The 23,860-nt window shown below is 40.9% G+C and overlaps 4 protein-coding genes across 7 annotated transcripts in view; 2 read left to right on the top strand and 2 right to left on the bottom strand.

The window, feature by feature from the left end:
• Positions 1 to 5,846: 5,846 nt before the first annotated feature.
• Positions 5,847 to 8,628, bottom strand: LOC109955744 (complement C1q-like protein 2). The gene is made up of 2 exons (XM_020592164.1): positions 7,729 to 8,628; positions 5,847 to 7,180 (listed from the first exon to the last, which is right to left on the bottom strand). Exons 1-2 carry the CDS (start codon positions 8,281 to 8,283, stop codon positions 7,001 to 7,003), a joined length of 735 nt encoding a protein of 244 aa, XP_020447820.1. The 5' UTR covers positions 8,284 to 8,628; the 3' UTR covers positions 5,847 to 7,000.
• A 2,992-nt stretch (positions 8,629 to 11,620) lies between these two features.
• LOC109955738 (STEAP family member 3, metalloreductase) lies at positions 11,621 to 17,238 on the top strand. 2 transcript variants are annotated; one of them, XM_020592155.1, is made up of 6 exons: positions 11,621 to 11,696; positions 12,529 to 12,771; positions 12,989 to 13,255; positions 13,486 to 14,013; positions 14,436 to 14,600; positions 16,028 to 17,238. In XM_020592155.1, exons 2-6 carry the CDS (start codon positions 12,544 to 12,546, stop codon positions 16,313 to 16,315), a joined length of 1,476 nt encoding a protein of 491 aa, XP_020447811.1. In that variant the 5' UTR covers positions 11,621 to 11,696; positions 12,529 to 12,543; the 3' UTR covers positions 16,316 to 17,238. The 2 variants fall into 2 exon arrangements, with proteins under 2 accessions (XP_020447811.1, XP_020447812.1); XM_020592156.1 differs by having other exon boundaries at positions 11,621 to 11,677.
• Positions 17,239 to 17,325: 87 nt separating this feature from the next.
• On the top strand, positions 17,326 to 20,139 carry LOC109955741 (acyl-CoA-binding protein-like). 2 transcript variants are annotated; one of them, XM_020592160.1, is made up of 4 exons: positions 17,326 to 17,883; positions 18,123 to 18,240; positions 19,240 to 19,302; positions 19,479 to 20,139. In XM_020592160.1, the coding sequence occupies exons 1-4, from the start codon at positions 17,878 to 17,880 to the stop codon at positions 19,550 to 19,552; spliced, it is 261 nt and encodes an 86-aa protein (XP_020447816.1). In that variant the 5' UTR covers positions 17,326 to 17,877; the 3' UTR covers positions 19,553 to 20,139. The 2 variants fall into 2 exon arrangements, with proteins under 2 accessions (XP_020447816.1, XP_020447815.1); XM_020592159.1 differs by having other exon boundaries at positions 17,326 to 18,240.
• An 82-nt stretch (positions 20,140 to 20,221) lies between these two features.
• sctr (secretin receptor) overlaps positions 20,222 to 23,860 on the bottom strand; it is a 5,120-nt gene continuing 1,481 nt past the window's right edge. The window contains exons 3-13 of one of the 2 annotated variants that reach the window (XM_020592158.1): positions 23,448 to 23,558; positions 22,959 to 23,065; positions 22,474 to 22,547; positions 22,199 to 22,331; positions 21,951 to 22,104; positions 21,817 to 21,877; positions 21,643 to 21,712; positions 21,448 to 21,539; positions 20,878 to 21,016; positions 20,760 to 20,801; positions 20,222 to 20,671 (exon numbers count right to left, since the gene is read on the bottom strand). In XM_020592158.1, coding sequence (XP_020447814.1) covers positions 20,486 to 20,671; positions 20,760 to 20,801; positions 20,878 to 21,016; positions 21,448 to 21,539; positions 21,643 to 21,712; positions 21,817 to 21,877; positions 21,951 to 22,104; positions 22,199 to 22,331; positions 22,474 to 22,547; positions 22,959 to 23,065; positions 23,448 to 23,558 — 1,169 coding nt within the window. In that variant the 3' untranslated portion in view covers positions 20,222 to 20,485. Of the gene's footprint in view, positions 20,672 to 20,759; positions 20,802 to 20,877; positions 21,017 to 21,447; positions 21,540 to 21,642; positions 21,713 to 21,816; positions 21,878 to 21,950; positions 22,105 to 22,198; positions 22,332 to 22,473; positions 22,584 to 22,958; positions 23,066 to 23,447; positions 23,559 to 23,860 lie in introns of both variants that reach the window. The other variant, XM_020592157.1, reaches the window with a different exon arrangement.

Here is a 23,860-nt window from a genome sequence, read left to right on the forward strand (position 1 = left end):
AAGGTCCGGGCTCCCCCCAGTAATAATACATGAAGGGCTCCTCTCCCTCATCCATTAATCAGGAGGAAGGCTGAGGTAAAGGAGGGCTGATCTTTGGCCCTCACACACACATGCACACACACACACCTGTCATTAATAATTGAAGGGATATTAATGCAGATAAATAATTAAACTTTGGGAGAGCTCTTTAGAGTCCTAATGAGAAGTGGGGGACAGATTGCTGCTCAGTCTTATTACATCTTGCTGAGAAGTTTGTGAAAGCTTAAGGTAGTGATAAATGGGCCCCATCTGGTAATTGGCAAATTAAATCAATGCAGACACTTTGCTCTGCTTGTGTCGACAAAGCACGACATTGCTATAAAGTGTCTCTTCAGTTTTTGTTTCTTTTTTCATCTCTGTATATTGAACTTTTTGGCTCTGCATTGCAGTGTCGATCTGTTGGTTTTTACTGAGTACCACATATTTTTACAATTGTTGGATGACATTTTCTACAGACATTCATGGGCTCCAGAGGATGAAGCCTACTGACATTGCTCATCCTCACTTTTTGTCCAGCATCAACAGGAGCTTGAAATGTTTGGTTTGTAGTGAAATGTCTGGACAATTCCTGGATGGGTTGCCACTGTAGTCCCCTCTGGGTGACCTGCAGGAACTTAGGCGATACCTTAACGTGTCATAGCCCCATCATCACCTCAGTTGTTAATGTTAGCATGCTAACATTAACAGCTGAGGTGTACATCAGCTGCATGTTAGCATGTTGACGTTAGCATTTAGCTCAAGGCAGTCTCACAGAGCCTCTTGCATGGCTGTACTCATGTACTCATGAATGTATTTGCCTTCATTAATACATGATTATTCTTATGTATTCATTATTATACTTTTGTATTAATTTTCCCATTTTTTCCATCCTCATTTGAACTCTTTTAAAGCTGTATCTTAATGAGCATAATCAGTGCTTTTGTTCTGCTCTTTAAATGGCCTGTATAATGACATACACCACTAAGGATTGTATGCTGCACCATTATGTACGTGTGACTGAAGGCTCTTAGTGTGTCTGCGATCTCATCAGCCATGCTGCCTGGGGCCACTCTAACCTTTCAGTCGAGTCTCTGAGGATCGTCTCTCTCATCTGGCATCCTCAGCCTGTCACTGTCATCAGCCGGAGGACAGATGAAAGATATAGTCCTCATTGGCTTTATTACAATAAAGCTGCCTGTTCCAATCATTTATTTCCTTAACCTTTACTCCCCTATATTCAGAAATGACAGTTTGCTTGACATGGGATTCCAAAAAGCTCCTAAGAGACATGGTAATAAATAAATGATACCTCAGATAAGTCATTATCAGATTTGAAAGCAGACAGATGATGGCCATTTTACACAGTTTGAGTGTTTGCTAGCACTAAAATGTTTGCACAGGAGAAAAAGATTAAGGGATCTCCAAAGGAACATTAATGTATGTAATCTTAATAAGCTAAAAAATTGTATAGCATGAAATGAGACCGTTGGCTTCATATTAACAGAAATACCATAGCAGGAGATTTAGACTGAGGTGGACGGTGGTGCTAAAGCTCCTGTCTGTCATGATAAGCTGAGAGCAGAGGCAGGACATAAATAACGACAAAATTTACGAGAGACAGAGGGGAGGAGGAGATGATGGTTGTAGGGATAAAGTACAGAGTGAGCGTGTGTGTGAGATTGATCTCTGCGTAGTCTCGTTTAGCCTCTCATTAAGGCCTGACCCTGAGAACAACACAGAGATGTGTTTCTGCCATTTTCCTGCCTGTCTGCAAATCATCTGTGTACATGCATGTGAATTCTTGTATTGATGCATATTAGGCTCAAGTGTCCTCATGAAGATAAAACACAACTGCCATTCAAGACAATAAATATTCTATTTAAGTAAATGTATAATGTATAGTTTAAATGAGTATTCAATTTGAAGATGTCTTAAGAGCACAGTGAGAAAGTTAGTGTATTCACCAATTCCAACTAATTATTGTTTTTACTGAGTCATCATTTGGTCTATGAAATGATCAAGAGATATCCAAGAGTGATGCTTCAGTGCATTTCACAGTCAGTGATATAATCTCTGGAAATCCCAGATGCAATATAATAATAACATTAATAATAAGATGACATGTTGTACAATAAGCCAGTCATAAGACTAGAAAAACACACATGTATTCATAAGATTGTGTTCATGAACTTGGTGCTTACTGTCTTTTCAGAAAGCACACATTTGTCCAGTAAGCTTAACCACAAGTTCAAACCCCCTCAAGCGTTGCATTTGCTGTCATTCTCTTCTTGTATTTACCTCCATGAAAAAAAAAGATGTTCGCTCCCTTGGTTCACCCTCTCCTCTCTCTTCTCTTTCCCCTTATTTGACCGATTAAACCACAAAGAAGATGCGATTTTTAAAGTGCAGCCCGACAGATGTGAGTCAGCATTTGGCTGCATCATTATCCAACATGTGAATTGCAGCACACTGAGAATACATTCCGCTAAAGCAAATCCATATGAATGTCTCAGTCTCTGTTTTTGTGTTGGTTCTGTGTTGTTTAGGTTCACGTGGAAAACTGACCTTGCTCTCTGCACCTGTCAAAATGAGACGGACATTAGCAGTAACACCACAAAGGTTTTACATTTGTTGAGATGCGCACCTGTCAAAATGAGACGCCACAAAGGTTTTACATTTGTTGAGATGTAAATCAGCTGATAACATGTTGAAATACTGACCTCGTTTTACCATGTCCTGTAGATTAAAAAGTATAATATACAGATAATATTCAAACTGTTTGATGTCAAACAGACAGACAGCACATTTTAGCAGAGATTAATTAATTGTCCCTTGATGATACATTGGAGGCTTTTAGCTTGGCTTTCTCCTGCTGTTCAATGTACAGTTTATTTGAAATATGCCACATGAACATGGAAGTATACAACACATGCTGCACAGTGTTACAGGTGCTGGAACTTTTTCCTGGCCTAGCACAGTGACTTGCCAGTCTCCACTGGTTGCACAAGTCGTGGTTTTAAGAAAGACTTTAAGAGAGCTCTCAAATGATTAGACTGTTAATCATGATTCATGTTCTGATAAGTAATAGCCAATCATAGACAACTGACCCCATATGCATCCTACATAAGCCCCATTGTTCACTCTTTCAAGTAAAATCCTTATTTCAATCAGTGATACTTCATTCTACACTTTTAAATATCTCCCCACCTTTTATCCATCTAATGCCTGCTAATAATTTTCATACAGTCCCTAAAGTTTGTGTATTTCTTAAACAAATGATCCAATTTCAGTCATTCTTCCAATGCACATAGCTATGTTTTTAGTGCACCGACTCTTTGGTTAAACCTCTTTTCTTCAATTTTCCACTCAATGTTCTTCTCTCACAGCTGTGTGGACTGTGAGCTTGAATAAAACATATATAACAAACAAAAGAGGAGGCTAAGCATTAGGTTTAGGTGTCACTTAAAGTGAGGTTCATCAGCTTTCACGTCCTCTGCAGGTCTCTAGAGGTCCCTCTTTATATTTTACTCGTGGTGCACTAGCATTTGCATCTCAGGCATTAACATGGATCAATCATCGTGGGGAGAAAAGCAGCACAGTGAAGGAATGAGAAAAGGTTTAAAAAATGTCCCGATGATTGGCTGTTGGTGCAGGGAGCTTGTCAGTGACAATTTTTCATGTCGATTCTGCAATGGGATGCTCACAGACTGCTTTTTGCTGCTGGAAATGTGTTTGGGCAGCAGGCTGGTATGTTTTGGCACTAGAAACTCTTTCAATGGATTAGACTCACAGGGTTTAATTAAAAAAATCATAGCTAATAAAGGTGGCAGCCACAAAAGACAAAGGATACACATCTAGACAAAACCTGGCAGAGCTGAGCAGCCACATGCTACCATTACTCCAGTACAATGCCTGTTGCTCAGCTGCCTGTCAAGCTAAATTCCCTGTACATAAAGTGCGCGTGTGTGTGTGTGAGGCCCTGTCCCACTTATCTCATCTATCAGAGAATTTCACTACTCCGTCTGTCAGTCAGCAATCCCTCACTGCCGCCCAGACTAGGGGGATGGAGCAGCCTGTTCATCTATCGTGTTGTTATATATGACTGTGTGTGAACATTCGTCTAGCAGCCAGTGACACGTATTGCTGTTGATGTCTCATTTGGTGTCAGCAGCTCCACATTTCATCCTAAATGTGTCTGCAGTGGGGTCTGAGAGCCTTTACAAGGCCATCATGCTTTGGGCTTTAAACAGTTTGAAAGGCCTACTCTGTGGTGACACATCACTGCTCCAATTCAGATTTCTAAGCCTCCATGATCATCTCAGACATTAGGTGAATCAAGCCTGGCTATAGTGTAATAATATGAAATCCTTAAGCGACCTCTAAAGAATGCCAGACCTTGGTCATCTTTGGACCCACATCATCTTTTGAATGGATCCTTTCTTTGTCTTTTAAAGCTGTAGATGACCCTCCTTTTTCACTGAGCACCTGAATATTTAGGATATTTTGCAGCAACTACATACCTTTAGCCATGTCTGCATTTTATATATAAATATGTATTGATTGTCCTCTTGTATGATTCAGTTTTCCAGTTTTAACCTCCAATTTTATTAGGGCAAGGTGAAGTATACTTTTACCTCTTACTATTGATTGATGCATTGTGAAAAACACAAAGGGCAACAATAAGTCTGCTAACTCCTAACAAAGAGCAGGAATTGAATTAGCTTTCAGTCACCTCCACTGTCTCCTCATTATCTGCACTTGAGGTAATTTAATTACAAATGACAAGTGTTTTGTAGGATAAAATATCAATGTAAGGATGTTTAAGTGAACACTGGGAATCATGTAGGATATCTGTTAGGTAAGCTGTTTCTGATGATTTAAAGGAGCTAATAAAGGTTACTCCTTTCATCCTGTTTTAAGTAGGGCTTAGCTTGATAGATGTGCCTTATACTTCCCTTTCAGCTGGAAACGTTTATGTCTAAGCTGGTTCTTTCTACTTCTGAAATGCAATTGTGAAATGCAATAAGTCTAAGACCTGACAATTGCATTTCAGAAGTAGAAAGAACCAGCTTAGACATAAAAGTTACACTGATATTTTATCCTACAAAACACTTGTCATTTGTAATTAAATTACCTCAAGTGCAGATAATGAGGAGACAGTGGAGGTGACTGAAAGCTAATTCAATTCCTGCTCTTTGTTAGGAGTTAGCAGCCCCCCCCATCCCCCCTTCCCAGTCCTTTCCTCAAAGAAGAAACCGTTTTCTTGGTCTTCCGCTGCTGTTTTTGTCCTTGACCTCTTGAATACCACAGCTTGCGTATCCAGTTTGTTTGCTCTTTCTAGTTGTCTTCTGATAAAGAGAGTGAGAAATAACTATACAGCATATAGTCACAACATTGATAAAGCAACAAATCTAATGGTGCCCTAAGACTTTTGCACAGTAATGCATGTATACATAAACTGTTCGCTTTTGGTCTTTTTCTTGAGCAGCTCAAGTTTAGCATTCCTCTCTGAGGAGAGCAGAGTTAGTTTGTTGAGTGCAGGAAAATACGCCAACACCTTAATAGAGGTTTATCTAACCAGACATGCTAATATTTGTTTTCCATGATTTCCATTTAAAGTGACAGGAGTTGTGTGTAAACAGCTGTTTTGTGTGTGTTCCCAAGAGGATGAAATAAAAAAAAAAAAATCAAACACGCACAAAACAGCCATCATGCTAATGAAGGCTTACAGCAATACTCGAATCTGGTACAGCATTTGCAAATCTCAATACAAGTTAATCAGAAGTGAAACACAGGAGCCGGCAGCCACCAGCTTCCACCCACTTTTATTTCTCAGACTGTTTAAACACTTAAAGCCAGTTATTTATGTTGCAGCATATACAAGTAACCTTGGGCTGTATAGCCACTAAACCATTTTGGTATCCTTCAAAATAAAAGCATGTAATTTACATGAGTAATGCCTGTAGCTGAGTAATGCATGTCAAAAAATTTATAAAAGTTACAAAGAATTTGTCTTATACAGTAGCTCCATGTAATAACTAAACACTAGGGTGGCAACTATATATCAGCAGCCTTTCTGAATAAATACTGGAGAGCAGAATGGTGTCCGGGCTCACTACATACAAATGGCTGAAGCAAAGGACATTCAGGGAAGCACCTAGGACAAACTGTAGAGAGGCTGATTTATGGGCAAATGCAGCACATTCAAATAGTTTTCATATAATAAGTGTGGAACAAAAAATGTACAGATAGATTTCAGGCCATTATGAGTAAAGTGCTTGCAGAAGCATGTATGAAATGTTCATACAATAAAAACTTTTTGTCAAACAATTTTTATTGGCATATATGAGAACAAAATAGAATTCAAGATGCCCATTTGTATCTTTCATGTGTGGATATTTTCTGAAACACTGAACATGCTACAGTAATCAGATTGCTAAATTAGAAATGTTTGCATCTTAATGAATGAATTTACAGTAAAATGTGAAATTAATCAGTTTTGGCTCTTTTATTTGACCTCATTAGACCATTTCAGTTAAATATAACTTTTAAAGCAGGTCCAGTTCATCCAGTTAAGGTGCATGCCAGTTGAAGCATAAATACAGGACATACTGCCAAGTCCCATTTTACCCTAAATACTGATAATGTGCTAGTGTTTGGGGAACATTAAGAAATAAAACTCTATTGTTGGCTTATAAAACACACAAAAAGCTCTGACCACATCAGAAGATGAATTAATTCAGTATTTGTGTAAAAACACTTGGTGATGAGGGGACTACTTGTCACAGAACCTTTATATTTTCTCTGTACTGTGATATTTACTCACCCTGGCATTTTGTTCTGATGGCAACAACCTCCAGCTGATCTTAAATAAACAGAAATGTCTGTGCATTGTGGCAGTAAAAGAAGAGAAACATAGTTGATCATATACTTTAACTGGAACAGTTTGCAGTGATGATTACTATCCACTGACATTATCGTTTTAATCAGGGTATAGGATGAAGCCGGAGAAGGTGCTGTACTTGTTGTTGTTGCCCCCATGAGCTTTGCCACCGTCTAGTTTGACATAGACCTCGTCTCCGGAGTCCAAGTGCAGCACAGCGCTGTTGCTGGCGTAGTCGTAATTCTGGTCTGCATCCTGAGCTATGGCACTGGCCCGAACCTGAAGAAAAGGGGACAAGACTCCTTGTGATAAACAATAGTTTACAGCAGAAATAGAAGCTGAGTGGAAAAGTCCATGTATACCCGAGAGACAAAATGGTGCAGCTATTCATCACCTACTAAATTCCAAGGATTCAAAATCACCACAAGGCATAATAGAATAGAATCCAACCCAATTCCTTATCTAAGTTTGAATATAACCCTCTGCCAGCAGCTATAATGAACACTGATTATGTTTAGACCCGTATCTGACTCCTTACCCAGCTCATGTCGAGGAAACACTCATCCTAACAGGATTTACGCATGAACGCCAGTGCCTAACCAACAGCATGTAGGCAGGCGTGGATTTGACCAAACAATTTCACTCATGTTATGTTTAATTCATTCAGGACACGATTTGCAGGAATAAACAGTTATACAGTTCGCGATAAGGAACGTAAAAGGGCGCGCTTTAGGCAATGTAGTGACCTTTCTGTGCGTAAAATGAGCAAAAACACGTGATATTGCTTTGGATTGGGATTAAAACTTGTTAATTATCTCTAATATTACCTGTCCATTTTTACACAGGTCGGCCCACATACTGGTTCCGTCTCCTCCACGCATCAGCACATGGTAGGTGAAGAAATAGATCCCGGACACATGGCAGGTGAACTTCCCGGTGCTCGAATCGTAGTGGTTCCCTAAGTTTGTAATCACGTCGTCAAACTTTAACACCTCATATCCCTCATGTGGATTTTTCAGACCGACGTAAAAAGCGATTCTGAAACTGTTTGCCGTCGAGTTTACACCGTCCGTTTCTCCGTTGTCAGTCCCCGCAGCTCCGGTTAGTGTAGGAAAGGCGAGATTACCGTCGCCGCGCTCTCCCGGTGGACCCCTCGGACCCGGGGGTCCTGGCTCCCCCGGCGGGCCCCTAGGTCCCGGTTTACCCGGTCTGACATCGTTCCCGTTCTGGATCACCTCCATGGCGGTGGCGCCTCCCGATTTGGGGCTATATGGGTCGCAGACCATCCGACAGGTGCCCATCATCTCATAGTAATGAGCGGAGGTTTCAGAGGTGCGGAGCAGAAGTAACGGGACAGCAACGGCCAGAACCAGCAAAACCATCGCGACAGCGGTCACCACAAAGACCACCGACCACTTCAGCCGCGCGCTTCGGGGACAAAGGGACGACAGAGACCCCTTGGAGCCTCTCTGGAGAGGAATCGTGACAGAGGACAGAGGGACTTTTAGGAGGACAAAACAATCGAGATCAAGTGCGCATCCCTCGATCCAGTTGTTCTAATTGGTGACGGCAAGCCCCTGGGCAGCAGCTGTGACCGGGGAGCGGGTGCGCGTCTGGGCTAGATGAATGGGAGCGCGCGTCCAGCTGCGTCCAGCTGTCAAATCAAGCCAGGATAAGAACGGAAGACAGAGGGAATTATCCATCAAATTAAAACAGTAGCCTGTGGATGCCTTGCTCTCACATATAAAAAATATGGAAAAGACATAAATGAAGTCACTTTAAAGATACTTTATCCAACGGTTTTATGACACAGTGGTGTTTAAAAGTGTACCTCATGACAGTTTAGCCAAGGACAGATTAATGAATAGGCCTACCAGACACAGGCTCAGGGGCCCGGGGCGTCATGGAGCCCCTACACCAGAGAACCAAGAAGAGACTTTCAACCTTTTTGTTGGAGAGTCAGTCAAGTGACAAAACGACTACAAAAACCACAAATCAAGAAAAAAAATAGATACAAAATTGGCTAAATCAAGTTGAACTCAGATTTAACAATAACCTTAAACCTGTGGACACACTCACCAAATATGTGCTAAAATATTGAACTCAGACCATGAAGGGTCCTTTAAAAGTCAGAACCAAATAGTTGGAGGCAGGTTCACTGTGGTGACATCAAATGACCAGCAGCATCGGTCATGTCACACAACCACAAGCAGACAGAGGGCGAGCAGGAAAAGCAGACGGTGGTGGTGGGGTGGGGTTGTGGAGCACATAACATATGAAGGAAATGGACCAGAGATGTCTGATGGCTGTCGACACCTTCAGCTCCAAGCTCCCTGTGGCTGCAGGGACATATTTGATGTCTTGTTTCACGAGGTGGAGAGCCACAGGCCTTGAATTTAGATTCTCTGACAAATTAAAATTCTTGCTGTGCACAGGCAATCATTATTGCATACAGATTTGTCTTAAATGCCCCTTTAGCCTCTTTAGAAAAAGAAAAATCCTTCCATTGTGCACTTCTTCTGGCCATGTGGTTTATGAGTACATCAGTTGAATAAGAGTTTTACACATGCCTTTCATTGGTTATTTGTGCAAGCTTTTGAAACACTCAATAAAGAGAACCTTTGCTCCTTGAAAATAAAAGCATCTTCAAGCTTCAAAATTCCCATAATACTTCAAAACAGCAGGGTGGGAGCTAAGCACCTGGAATTGGAGGACAGGCCCCACATCCACAACAGAAGCTTTAGAGCTCAAGGTGCTGTGAAGAAATCTTCAGAGGCCAGAGACGAGGCTTAGCGGTCACACTGCACCCCCCCCAAGCAATTTCAACTTGTGCTCAGCTCAGCTTTAACTCCCCAGAACACGGCTCCGGCTGCCCCTGTCTGAAGGTGAGAGAGTGTGAGAAGTCATGAGAGCTGGGTCAAAAATAAAACTGAGGTTAAAATGTGATGACAGTCCTGTCAAAGCTAAAAAATCTTCAGCTCACTGAGATGATCAACATAGTATTCATCTACAAAACAAATCACTAAGAATAGAAAGAAGTAAGAGCACAATATGCTTCCCAACTCTGCTACATGACTGCAGAAGTGACCTTTACTCAGGATTAGTACAGTGAACTGTATCTTTAGGCCGTGGTGAGCCATGCACGACACACTCTTCACATTATGCACCACAGCTGCTGAGATTATGCTGCCCCGTGGCACTGCTGTGCTCCTAATCATGCTGCATTATAGAGCATTGCTGTGGCATACAAACCATACGGTGAGCTAAATGAATCAGTCCATCATTAGCTGCCTGCACCCCCTACTGTATGTTGAATGTAATCAGCTAAAAACTGAAACATGAAGGCTTTTTTTAGCATGTTTTTTTAATATCATAGAAGGGAAATTAAGAATTTCTGAGGGCCACCATACAAGAAGTAGGCTGCACCACTGGACCACAGATACTGTTCATTCATTTGATGTTTGAGACATACTGTGCCACAGGGTATTACTGTAAATCTGTGTGGGAAACAGTCACTGAACCACAACAAGACAGTGATGGGAACTTGCAGCATCAGCGCCTGTCTCAGCATGTGACCCTAATCCAGAAACAAAACGTCTTTCTCTATGTAATACTCTGACAGAGACGCCCTGTCACATGTTAACACGGGTGCACCTTTCCACCTCAGGCTGATTGTTTATGACTGTGCCTTTATTTCTCTGCCACATAATTTCACATCCAGCCCATTTATATACGTGCATGCAAATGACAGAACTATAGAATTTGTCATAGAGTTGATACTCATAATTAAAATGCATTTTAAAATTAACATCACAACTCTTTAATCACTAGGGTAGTTGCAGGCAGCATAAAAGGCCAGAAAATGTTAAGAGACCGTGTCAGTGTTTGTTGTTTTAACATTTTCGCTTCAGATCACCAGGCTTGTTTTAGGGAGAGTAGTAAGATTTAATCTGTCCCCACTGGATTAGAATAATTCAGGTGATTTGATTTGTAAGATTAATGGGTTACCCCACTGGGAGACACCAGTAATCGAAACCTATGAATGAAGAATCTCAAAATCAGATATATATGTCAAGGGCTGTGACCTTAAGCGTTGTAAACAAGCATGAGGCCACGGCCGAGAGAGAATGAAAGAGAGCATGCATTTGGTGTGTGTTAGAGTGTGTGAATGTTTGTATTTGTTTGTGTGTGGGGACACTGATGCAGCACCATAAGCCAGGGGGATTCAGGCTTTTGCATGTGGCAAAGGCAGACATGATGAAGTCATGCTGACAGTGTGTAGCCTGCAGTCAGAAATCTTTTTAACACAATTTTCCTTTGCTTTTTTTATTTAAATCCCAAGGGCAATACATCAGTTCAACAACAGCAGATGGAATAGACAGGGAAACCACTGTGGAAATCCAATGTAATAGGAGAATGATAAAACTTTCTCTTGTAATAGAATGCCAAAGCATATTGCTTTCTTAATATTCTCATTATTTTATGTCATTTATTTTGTGGGTTGTGCCTTTAATTCTCTTCATTTTATATAATGTCTGGTCTGTCTCATATTTCCCGCTTTCCCTTTTACTTCTTCCTGCTACATACAAATTTGTTTTGTGAATATTTTTGATGTGGCTTACAATCATATTCATTGATAGAGTCATACATTGTTCAGTAGCGTCTTCTTTATCTAGTGCACACACGCGGGGGCGTGGTCAGGGCGGGGCTTTGGCCGGTACGTCATCTTATCAGGAAGGAACACTTCAGTTGACAGTAAGCGGAGAGCCAGCGTGCGTAAGTAACTGTAAATAATGTAAGTAAAACTATGGTTTTAAGTGTTGTCAGAAGCGAAATTGTATACTATATAGCTGTTATGCTATCAAAATGTACACCTTTGTTTGCCTGCGTCGTGCTGTATGACAAAGAAAGTAACTTTATTTTGTGGTAGTTCCACGAGTTCAGCCAAGGGCAACAAGAAAGATGTCTTTAGCACTTTTTGTCCTGAAGAGAATATTAATATGGGTTTTAGCAATTTAATATTTTATTTCTTATGGGTCGGCTTTGATAATAACACCTGAGACGGTTTCTGAAAGCTAGCGTTTTTCTTTTAATTTCTACTTGAAGTTGGATGATTCCCAAAACAGCACTTAACGTAGAAGCTTTCATATTTAAGTTACCATTGCTAGTGTTATTACGGTTCCCGCACCATAACCAAGTTGGTTCTACCAAACCTAACGGCGGCTCATAAGTTTGCACGAAAGTTTTGTTTGCTTGTTTAGTTAAATGTGCCTGAAAGTGTTTTTGTCATCTAACGTCTTGGAGCCAGCTGCAGTTTTAGCGGTTACTGCATTTAGAGTGCTAAGCATGTGTGCTGTGATTGGGGGGGGGCGCTGCATTGGTAAGGCAGAGTTATGGATCTAGGACGTGTCAACTGAGACACGGATAATGGGAATCCTAGTTCTGTCTTCTAAAATAAGATCAGACAGGCGCATAGAAACCTATGTTACATATCTTTTATTAGCACTGTTTACTTTTACTTCGAGTATCTATTAATATATCTATCTGTCTATCTATATTGTTAGTTACGATTTAAGAAAGCATCTTTTTCTTTTACCCTCAAAAGTGACCCTGTCTCCTTTGTCTAGATTTGTCAGTGTATTATGCCTGATGACATGTCAAGGCCTTTAATCCGAGGCAGATGTGAGGGACGAAGCTCCACACACCTTGAGGCTGCAATGTCTGAACCTGGTGCTCCAGTGATCGGCATCCTGGGTACGGGCGACTTCTCTCGCTCGCTGGCCAGAAGGCTGGTGACCTCGGGCTACCAGGTGGTGGTGGGGAGTCGAGTCCCCAAACGCTCTCAGGGTCTTTTCCCTGAAGAGGCTGAGGTGACACACACAGTGGCACTAACACTCATATTCACACTCACTGTGTAATTGGTGTTCTTTTTTTTCTCTCTCTCTGCTGATAATCACAAGTTTACTCACATTTCTACATCTGGAGATAATAACTGTTGTTAGTAATATGATAAATAGATGATCTTATTTAAAGTCTTACTCTCATATGTGTGTACTTGTCTTGATAATTTCTGTCTTTGCCTTCCAGGTGACCTCCCAGATGGAGGCAGCCAGTCAGGCAGACCTGGTCTTTGTCGCTGTGTTCCCTGAGCACCACTCCACACTGGTGGAATTAAAGCCAGCACTAGCTGGGAAGACACTGGTGGATGTTAGCAATGGTTTGCGAATCAACCAAGAAGGGCCTTCCAATGCTGAACAGCTGGCTGATCTGTTTCCAGAAAGTTCTGTAGTCAAAGGGTTTAACACCATATCTGCCTGGATGCTGCAGGTGGGCCCTCGGGATGGAAGCAGGCAGGTAGGGCACGTCAACAGCTCCTTATAGGTCAGATTCATGAAAGTTTGATTTGATTTATTCTTTCAAGCATGTAAAAACAGTTGATATGCTCACTGATACCTTGGACTTGGAAGTCAGATATGTTGTGGGAGAAGAAGATGGAGGAGTTCAGAATTAGGGAGTTATGAAGAGAGAATTTTAGTGAAGATCCCTGAACTCTTTCACTTTTTTAATCATCTTTTCTTCTCCAGGTTTTCCTGTGCAGTGACAGTCAACAGGCCAAGAGCTTGGTGATGCAGGTCTGTCGCAGAATGGGCTTCATTCCCGTCGATATGGGCCTGCTGTCCTCTTCTCTGGAGATCGAGAATCTCCCCTTATATCTGTTTCCCTCTTGGCACCTCCCTGTCCTTTGCACCGTATTTCTGTTCTTCTTCTTCTACCTGTACAACTTTACCCGTGATGTCCTGCAGCCCTACATCACAGCAGGGAAGAGTGCTTTCTACAAAATGCCCATTGAGATTGTTAATGTCACTCTTCCTTCAGTGGCCTTGGTGATGTTAGCACTGGTCTATCTACCTGGATTGTTTGCTGCTTTCCTCCAGCTGTGGTGGGGCACCAAGTACAATCGCTTCCCCAACTGGCTGGACCGGTGGCTGACCAGGAGGAAGCAGTTTGGGCTGTGTAGCTTTTTGTGTGCGGTTTTACATGCCATCTACAGCCTGTGTCTTCCCATGAGGAAGTCCGCCCGCTTCAAACTGCTCGACGCTGCTGTTAAACAGGTGAGGAAGAAGCAGAGGTGTGTGGGTGTCTTAAATTCATCAGGCTAATTCTGATCCTGATAGGCAAGTGTAGTGAGAGTTCTTAAATTTTCTTTATCTACTGCAGTGCTGGCAAAAACAAAAATGATTCAATCTAATCAAATTTTGTACCAAAATACTGAAGTGATGTAGTTGTTTCTGTTGCAGTTGCACAAGCAGTGGCTAACTGTTTCTGGTCTTTGTCTCGTAGTGGATGATTGCAGGAATTATGTGCCCACGTGCCTGACATCAGGGCGCTGTTGTTCTGCTTACATCAATGTATTTGTGTATCAGGCAAAAACCAATTTAATACCAGGCTTGACTGTTACTACATAAGTAGCATAAGAATCACTGGAACTAAATGTACCCTGGACACACTGACATATTTAGTGTTTATTGTTCAGGTGAAGGACGGGCTGGAGAACTCATGGGTGGACACGGAGGTGTGGAGGATGGAGCTGTACCTCTCTGTGGGCATCATGGCCCTTGGGCTGCTCTCTCTTCTGGCTGTCACCTCTCTGCCTTCTGTGGCCGGCACTGTCAACTGGAGGGAGTTCAGCTTCATACAGGTATGCATAGTCACACACAGACATGTCAGGTGAATATACTGTATATGCTGCTTTAAGGGCAGGTTGCTGTTGTTCTTGCATGCCATACAGGGTAAGCGGCACAGAATAATAGACAGAGACTGGCCTGACATATAGACGGGTGTCAGGCTGACGTGTAGACAGATGTGTGCTATGTCTCCTATATGCTCGTGTTTTCGCAGTTACACACATACAAACAGTGTGACTCCTGCAGCTGCCCCAGATTTGGCTTTAAATTTGGGCTGTGACAGAGCCATCAGGAGTGTTGTGATTCAGTGCACACATGCGCACACACACACACACACACACACACACGTGTGCTTCTCCCCTACTTCCCTTCTTCTTCCCCTCCTTGATTTCCTCTGTCACAGCCTCCATTTTTCCAGGACTTGATGTTCGTCTGTGTTGCTTTTCCACTTTCATATTTCTGTAATCTGGTGGTCACAAGATTAGTCATGTGCCGACAGTGGTGTGATAAAAGGCAGCTTCTACCCAGCTCATCTGGAGCTGCTGTCCCCAGCTTCAGGGCCATGTCTTTGTGTGTAGTGTGTACTTTATGTGCCTGTTGATGAGGTACTGTGTGCAGGTACAGATACACTGTATGTATGTAAGAGGTGTACTTGGGTTATTTTCTTGAGGAACTGATCACTGCACACTTTGTTTTGACTCCATCTGACTCCAACATGCGCTAATGACCACTTTATTAAAAAAAAATAAAACAACAATAATTAAAACTCAGTGATGAGCATATACAACATTTACAGTATTTTGATGCTTCAAAAAGTGTAAGTGAGGGTTTTCCTAACTTGGTGTCATTTTGTGTCCCATGTGAAATCTGAAAATTAGAAGAATAGCATTTTTGCCAAACAAACAAATAAATAAACAGAAGAAAAGTTTTCACAGACCAAAGTCCGTTGTAAACTCCACTGCAGTTCTCTAGATGCACCATGGGATTCCTGTTGCTTTTACTGTTGATTTACAATGATTAAAATTGCTGCTGTTTTCCCTCAGTACTTTGAAAGTACTTTGATAAAAAGTCATCACTCCTGTCAAGTGGAAATAAATATGATTCACTCAGCCCAGTTAGTGTGTGTACAAAGAACTGTGAGGTTATTTTTAACCCCTGGTCTCCAGCCTAGTCAGCCTTGGGAGGTTTTTGTAATTAGTGGTGCATTATATGGCATCTACACACACATACTGTACATTGGCTGGTGGGGTTCATTTGGGTCATGGGTGCTGGGTCAGTGTGTTTCCTTAGGGTCTGCAGTAGCCTGTACCACAGTGAGCTAATGTAGCAGACTGGCATGAATTCTTCAAGGGATAATCTCCCACTCTTTTTTTTTTTTTTTTAACAATGTGGGTCATATTTCCAAACACAACTGGTGACACCCTTCTTTCATCTCCTGCAGTCCACACTAGGTTACTGTGCCTTGTCCATGGCCACCCTCCATGCAGTCTTCTATGGCTGGAACCGTGCCTTCGTCCCAGACCATTACCGCTTCTACCTGCCTCCCACCTTCTTACTCGTTCTGATTCTTCCCTTGACGGTTCTGCTGGGCCGCCTGGCTCTCTTCGTGCCTTGCGTGGCCTGGCAGCTCAGACGGATCCGTCGCGGCTGGGAGAAGAGCAAGCACATCCGCTTCGCCCTGCCGGATGACGAATACCACAACGGGCTGGAGGATGTCAGCAATGTGTGAGAAACATGCTGTTAGATGTGTGTGAGGATCCAGACAGAAAGGTGTAAAAGTGGAGCTGTGTGCACTCGTGAATATAAACGCCACTCAGACACACTCACAGAAGACAAATGATTTAAACAGGTGTGTCTCTGTGGCCTGAGAGATTTCAGAGATGTGTTTTGTTCTGTTCAACAAATTAACCAGTTTCTCCTTGGAGAATTAACCAGTAGAGCGGCCGCCCCTCAAACCTATGGCACTATGCATTCAAATAATGAGTAGTTAGTTCATCCTTGTGCCTTTTATTTTAATGTATTATTTTTGTTACTGTGCTTAAAGATTCAATTCATAATTGATGAAGAACAGTATTCGCTTCTGGTTACATTGACCAAAATACCAAACAAAGAAGAGATGATTGTGAGTTCAGGATTGGGCCTCCAGAACTGATCATGTTAGCAACAGCAGCTGTCAGCACTGTCGTCCTGAGCTCATTTGTATACATCTCTTAAGGGAAGGGTGATTTAAAATATAAAAACAGCCCCCCCACATCATTTGCGTACAGTCCCTTATTCAGGTATTGTTCATAAGTGGAAACCTGCAATTTGTATCGGTTGGCTGCTGTGACCTAATTTACACTGGTAACTACAGACAAGTGTGTGAGTTTCTGAACATGTTACAAATAATTTTTTAGTTTGATAGTGATGTTCTGATCCCACCTGTTGATAAGAATCAGTCAGTATACAACTGACTTAAAAATGTGTTACAGAACTTTGTTCTTGTTTTACTGTGAACATGAAAGACAGTTTCCTGCTGTGTGATTTCAGCACGTTGTATGTTCAGTATGAGCCTGTGTGTTCTCAGTTTGTTCTTGCCAAAAATGACTTTGTTACATGATTGACGTTTTGTGATTCTAAATTAAAATGTCACAGCAGTTTTCTGAAATTTAACTTAGTGTCTGTTTCCATAAAGACAGGAACCAAAAAAATTCAAATAGAACATAGAAATATTTTTTTTCCACTATTGTTTTTCTGTTTAATAATGTGAAATAGATTAGTTTGTAGCTGTGAAGCCCACTGGGTGAAATGCTATAATAATAATGTAGCTATTTTAAATTCCTTGAAGAGTAGACTAATATTCATGATTACCCAACTAAAGAAAAAAATGTCCAATCTCAGGCTGATAGGTCAGATCTAGAAATATGTGGATGCTGCCATCTTGTGGTGGAAGAATCATCTTTCCTTTAATGTATGTTTCATTATACTCCCAGTGTTAACTAGAGGTAATGTGAATATGATTACTGTGGAATACAAGTCACAGCAGGTTTCAAATATTTAGACCTCAAGATACAGTATAATATGTAAAAACAAAAAAAAGTGTTTAAAAACTTAGGTTGTCATGTCAAACCATACTGTTCCTTTATGAACACAGTCTCAGTTGCCTCAGCTCACAGCTACCTCCCAGTTTATTTTCCTCAGCAACTCCCAGCACAAACAAACAAGCATTAATGCAGGACGAGTCGGGCGAGCACTGACTGACTAGAGTGTGAGTTCAGCAGCAGCAAGACGTGTGGGGCTCTCACTGCAGCCATGACTGTAAGTATGATCTCTTTCCTACAGAAAACAAAATTATGGTCTCAGGTATGTTGACTTATCCAAATTCACAGGGACTGTAATGAAGTTGTTACAGAGCAGGAAGCGCACTGCTTAGCAACGTGTAGAGTGTTGTGTAAATATAATGAGGTGTGTTTGAGCTTGTTCCTGAACATCAGGCCACATTTAACTAAATATTAAGCAAGTATGACTTCAAGATGTGTTTTTCCTCTTCCTACCAGGAAGCCTTTGAAAAAGCAGTAGAGGAGGCCAGGGTACTGAAACAAAGACCAGGCCAAGGAGAGATATCTGAACTATATGGTTTATATAAGCAAGCCACAGTTGGTGATATTGACATAGGTGAGTTAAAGGTGTTTGACAGTGAATAATTCAGATGAAAACATTGAAAATGACTGTTCTGCTGTGTGTGAGTGAGCCAGTGTGCAAAGGAAGATTTCCATTAGGGTGGGGCTGGTACAAAAACAGGTTTGACAAGTTATGAATGAATGAATGAATGAAGGCTGTTAAGGTTGCATAAAAATGTTTATCTTACCTTTTATGACCACAAATGGAGGAAACATTTTTTGACTGCATGCACACATAAGAAAAAAAGCTCTGTTTCTAAATGAGGATTGTAAAGCCCCTGAAATTTTAGTTTCAAATGGGCCATATTTCTTTACATTTTACATTTGAAGCACTTGTTTTATATGAGTAGTTCCATTTTAGGCTACTTTATGCACTCCACCAAATTTCACAGGGGAAATACTGTACTTGTTCAATCCACTACATTTAGTTGACAGTCGTAGGTACAGAGTATCGAACAGGTTCTACAACCGCAAACTGCTGCTTTGTATAATCGTCCAAGTTTTCTAAAAACTGAGGTCGTAGACTCCTGCCCCAGGAGTTCAGTTATTTATTTTTTTTTGAGTTTGAAATAATTGTGTAACTTTTAAAACCCCAGAAGACATGGGACCAATATTCTCAGCGCTCTCATGGGGACAATTTTTCTGCACTGAACATTTGTACTTTTGATACTTAAAGCACATTTTTCTACAAATACTTGTGTACTTTTACTTATGTGAGACTTTCAATACAGGACTTTTACTTGTTACTAGAGCATTTTTGCTGTGTCGTATTACAGCATTTCTTTAAACAATGGATCACAGTGCTTAGTTAATGAAATGACAGAAATGTTCAGGGAGTTGTTACATTTAATAAAAGGTCAAATGTGTTGGATCTGTACTGTTGTTGTGTAGCTTGACAGTTTGTATTTGAACAAATGACAATACTAATAATACTAAAAACAATGTAATCCCTATTTCTAAGCCCAGTTACTGATGATTGCTTTTACATCCACAGAGCGTCCAGGGATATTTGACTTCACAGGAAGAGCAAAATGGGATGCATGGAATGCAAAGAAAGGTCAGTTTAAAACAAACAAAAAATTCCAGCTGAGGAAAGCTATATGTAAGAATCTGTAAAACCTGTGTTTAAGAATATAGCTTTAGGGAAGATTATTGTTTCATAAATGTCATTTTTAAAATGTTGACATAAAAAAAATCAAACTGGTTTGTTTTCGTCTGTTTCCAAACCACCAGGTCTGTCCAAAGATGAGGCGATGGCATCCTATGTTGATTTGGTGGAGAAGCTAAAGGCCAAATATGGAATCTAGCACCTGTTTCTGAAAAACGCTATAGTGTTTAAATTGTCACTCAGGAGGCAGCACTTTGCAGAGACAGTGCTGTTGCCACTGTGTGTGAGTTGGCGCTGCAGATAGCTGCCTCGGTCCTGTACCGGAGGCAGATTCCTTGTGTGTAACATACAGTACTTGGCCAATAAAAGTGAGTAAACCTAAAATTTTCTTCTCAGTAGAAACTGCAAATTGAAGGATCTTGTTTAGAAGTGATTTATATGGTAACTTTGTTACTGTGCAAGTCATAATTGGTTAACATTTTAGAGAACAATGCACTTTTGAGTGCAAAAGCTAAAACTACACAGCCAAACTAGCCATTTTCCTCTGCCTCCACTTTTTCTGCTAAGCTAAGCTAATTACCTGCTGGCTCTAGCTTCTTGTTTAGTGAACACACATGAAAATGTTATCAGTAACTTGAAAGCGAATAAGTATTTTTTGCACAAAATGTTGAAACCATTTCTTTTTGTGCAGACCGTTTATATTTCCTATATAAAAGTGATTAAACACAAAGGATCTGTATACAGGACTGATGATCATAAATAAAGACTTGTCCTTTGGGCTTCCAACAAAACATGATTCTTTTGTAGTCTTTAAGAAACACCTGGAGTAAGGCCAGGCTTTAATCTGACAGAAGGTCCCCCAACTTTATGGAAGTGCAATACTAAATAGCTGAAGTACCCTGTCATTGATTTTACAGAATGTTAGCAGTTTTAATATCCCCAGCAGTCTAGATAGTAAATAACCCCACTGGACTCTTCCCATATTTTGCATGCCGGTGTTTTAAATAAAACTGTGTGTTACATTTGCATATTAACAAATCATTGCCACATACAGGTAACTGCTATGAGCAAGCCAGACTGGTAGGATACTAGCTGGGCCACTAGAGCACATATGAGCCAACCCCAGCTTGAATCACATCTCCGCAGTATCCACAGGGGGTCTTGTGGTTGTGGGGCTGCCTGTAGAGCAGAGCAGCAGGGGCGCTTGTGTGTGAGGAGACCCGCTGTGGCTGATGGAGTTGTGATGCTGCCTGGGCCAACTGGGCAGGTTCTGGCTGAGCCTCCATCTCCTCCACCTCCTCTGAATTTCATGCTGCACCTTTTAATGTACAGGTCATGGATCCCCAGTTAGAACATTTAACTTTTGTCCTTTACGTTTTGGCTCTAATTGACCAACCAGTTCTTACCTCTTCATTCATGAAGCAGTAGAGGATAGCGACCACAAAACCCTGACAGACATGGAAAGAGAAAGGTCATTGACGGGCCTATTATTTCTTAATCTGTCCATGCACACATGTAATTTACCTGTGTGGATGACAGAGCCAGCTCTATCAAGGTCCATATCTTAAACACAGAGCTGCCGACTTCTACAGGTAAGAAAACAAACAGGACGTAATGCAGACCAAAGAGAGCTGCCAGAAAAAATGTGGATTTGATCAGCCTCCTGGGGAAAGAGAAAGGGAAGTATTTTTAAAAATGTATTAATTATACAAATAATAGTTTTGTCATCTGTCACACATTTTTTGTGATAGCACCCAGTGAATTCAAGCTTTTCTGACTGAAGGCTGCAAACACCTCAGTCTCTGTAAGATTGCTTGAAACATTGGAATGGAACCTACCAAACCTAAGCCTTGGCTTAAATTACCAGCTAACTGATATTTCCTTTCAGTATAAATGTCCTTGTATTTGCATATGCCCCCTTTTTTTTTATCTGCTTTTACTACTTAGATTAACAAGGCAGATAGGAATGGTACATGACCCATTTCTCAAATATGCTCCATTTACATATCAAAACAACTACTGGCCTCAACTTTACATGTCATACAATATAAAGCAATGATGGTATAACAATACCACAGTGTGATTACTACTCACTGATAGTGGCTGAATTCATTCCTCTGTGCATCTGGCATTCTCAGTTTTCTCACCAGTATCCTCAAAATGCCCAAGAAAAAGATGAGATTCATCTGAAATTATTAAAACCTGTGAGCACTATTGTTATGCATAAGCACAAATGCCATAGTTTTGTCATGAAAAGAATTAAATATAGGTAAAAGAGAGAACTCTTACAGATATAGTCAGAAGAACTGGCACTCGAAGTATCCACCAAATCCATGCCTGATTCCTGGTTTCCCAGCAGCTATGGCAGCAAAGTAAGTACAGTAGCAAGTTTAAAAATCACATTATGAACTAATCTCATAACTGCTAATGAATGAATGAATTTGATTTTTTTAACCCCCTTACCCTTCGTCTTCAAAATAATATTTTGCACACCCCCAGCAGACAATAACTATTAACGGTAAACCTGTGTGATGAAATAAACCTCAGTTACAGAGTCAGTATTTGCTATATTAACTTTTGTTACCATGTCTCCCTACCCCAGCTCAGGATGATGTACCAGGCAAGGTGTTTCTTAAGGGAGAAGAAGGCGCGGCTCACCAGGGTGAAGAGGAAGTGACCTTCCACCAGCAGCCAGCTGTAGTTGGCCAGGATGGAGTAGTTGGAAAACATCAACACAACCTTACATGCCACCTGCCACACAGGGCAGAAGGGGTGTTAATCAGATACAGTATAATGTGAGAATAAGAAGTAGAGTATGACATGAAAAGAGTCAGTCCATCCATACTGGGTAGTAGTCACAGTGGTAGAGTTCCTCATTAGTAAATAGCAGAGAGTCCCTGATGAAGATGAAGAGGGCTCTCAGGATGAAGGAGATGAACAGTTGAATGTGAATGTAGTTTCTGGTACAGTGCAGCTTCCTAAAGGCATATAAACATACACAGGTTAAGGATACTGTATAAGTCTTCCGCTTTTAGCACAGGTTCAGCCATGATTTGATATTTCTATGCAAAAACTGTTTTGAAGGGCCTGAGCAGTGAAGCAGAGAGAAATGTTTCTTACCGAAACAGACAAAATATGGCGATGGCGATGGTAAGAGAGATGAGAGACAGTGTGTATCCGGCTGTGTACATGGTCTTCACGTAGGAGAAATACAAATGGGAATCTGATGACTGAACAATGGCGAAAGAGCATATCTTTATCACCTCAAACAGCATGATTTTACAGTGCAGCTGCCACTCAATAAACAGTGCTGTTAATTTTTGTTAAAAGAATAATTATTCACTTTCTTGCCAAGAGACAGGTAAGAAGATTGATACCCCTCTTAGATCTGAGCTAATATGAAGCTAGCTTCCCTGCAGAAGCTTCATGTTTAGCTCACTCACATAATGTAACTCCTTCTCTCTTTTGGCTTCTTCTGAGGTACATTATATCAGCACTTAACTTGTAGAGTACTTTGATAATTCAGAACTGGGTTTTTTGTGCCTCATGATTATCCCACATATTGTATGAACTACAATACTTTATGTATATTAGATAACACCAACCTCTCTAAGAAAGTGTAGTGTGTCATTGAAAGTGTAGCCACATGCATCTTCATATGGGATGAGTGGGTCTGACCAGCCGCTGTCGGTGCAGTTGCGATGTATTATGCCTGCAAAATAGAAACCAAATCATGGATCTTTTGATTTAAGATGTTTTCTTCTTGCTGTTCATGGGGGTGTAGTGTGTAGGTTTGTGTTCACAGATTTATTGAACAGTAAAAAGCTGCAAAACTATTATTTCCCTTCAGTAAACCTCTGACTCTTCAAATAAATTATTACCTCCCATCATAAGCACAGCACTCTGCACAATGTGTTACCCAGTGTTTCTATGTACACTAGCATTTTATGGCTAAATGTGTGGATAGAGACCTTCACAGTAAGAAGCTGTCTCCTATTTTATGGAAACAAATGAGCTTCCTAGCAAATAATTTACCAGTGCAATGTGGTATAGATAATGTCAGTCTGTTTGTGCGTCAGTGCATAGTAACTCACCTTCTGAATTGAAAAACTCTGGACATGGTTGAGAGACCATTTCCCCCAGAGAAGCAGGAGACCAGCAGTTCAGGTGATCCCACATTCCCTTACAGTGTATGCTGACATTTTCTTCACAGATGAAACAAAAATGACATTTTTTTATTTATATTTTCTGGGATTCAGTTGAATTAGTGAAAAAACATGATACAATCTGAAGAATACTCTCACTGATAATATTTTTAATTAGGAGGAAACACCACCATATCCGGATGATTCATGATTTTTCAATATAAAATTCATTATCTAACTAGCCATGCATGTGGATTTCATGGTGCTTTATGCCATATGACCACTAGGCGTCACTAACATATTATCAAACTTCTTTTTTTTTCTGGTTCGATTTCTGCCACACCGGACAGTGATACCATCCA

Source organism: Monopterus albus, unplaced genomic scaffold (assembly GCF_001952655.1).
Source record: "Monopterus albus unplaced genomic scaffold, M_albus_1.0 scaffold16.1, whole genome shotgun sequence".
Classification (NCBI taxonomy): domain Eukaryota; kingdom Metazoa; phylum Chordata; class Actinopteri; order Synbranchiformes; family Synbranchidae; genus Monopterus; species Monopterus albus.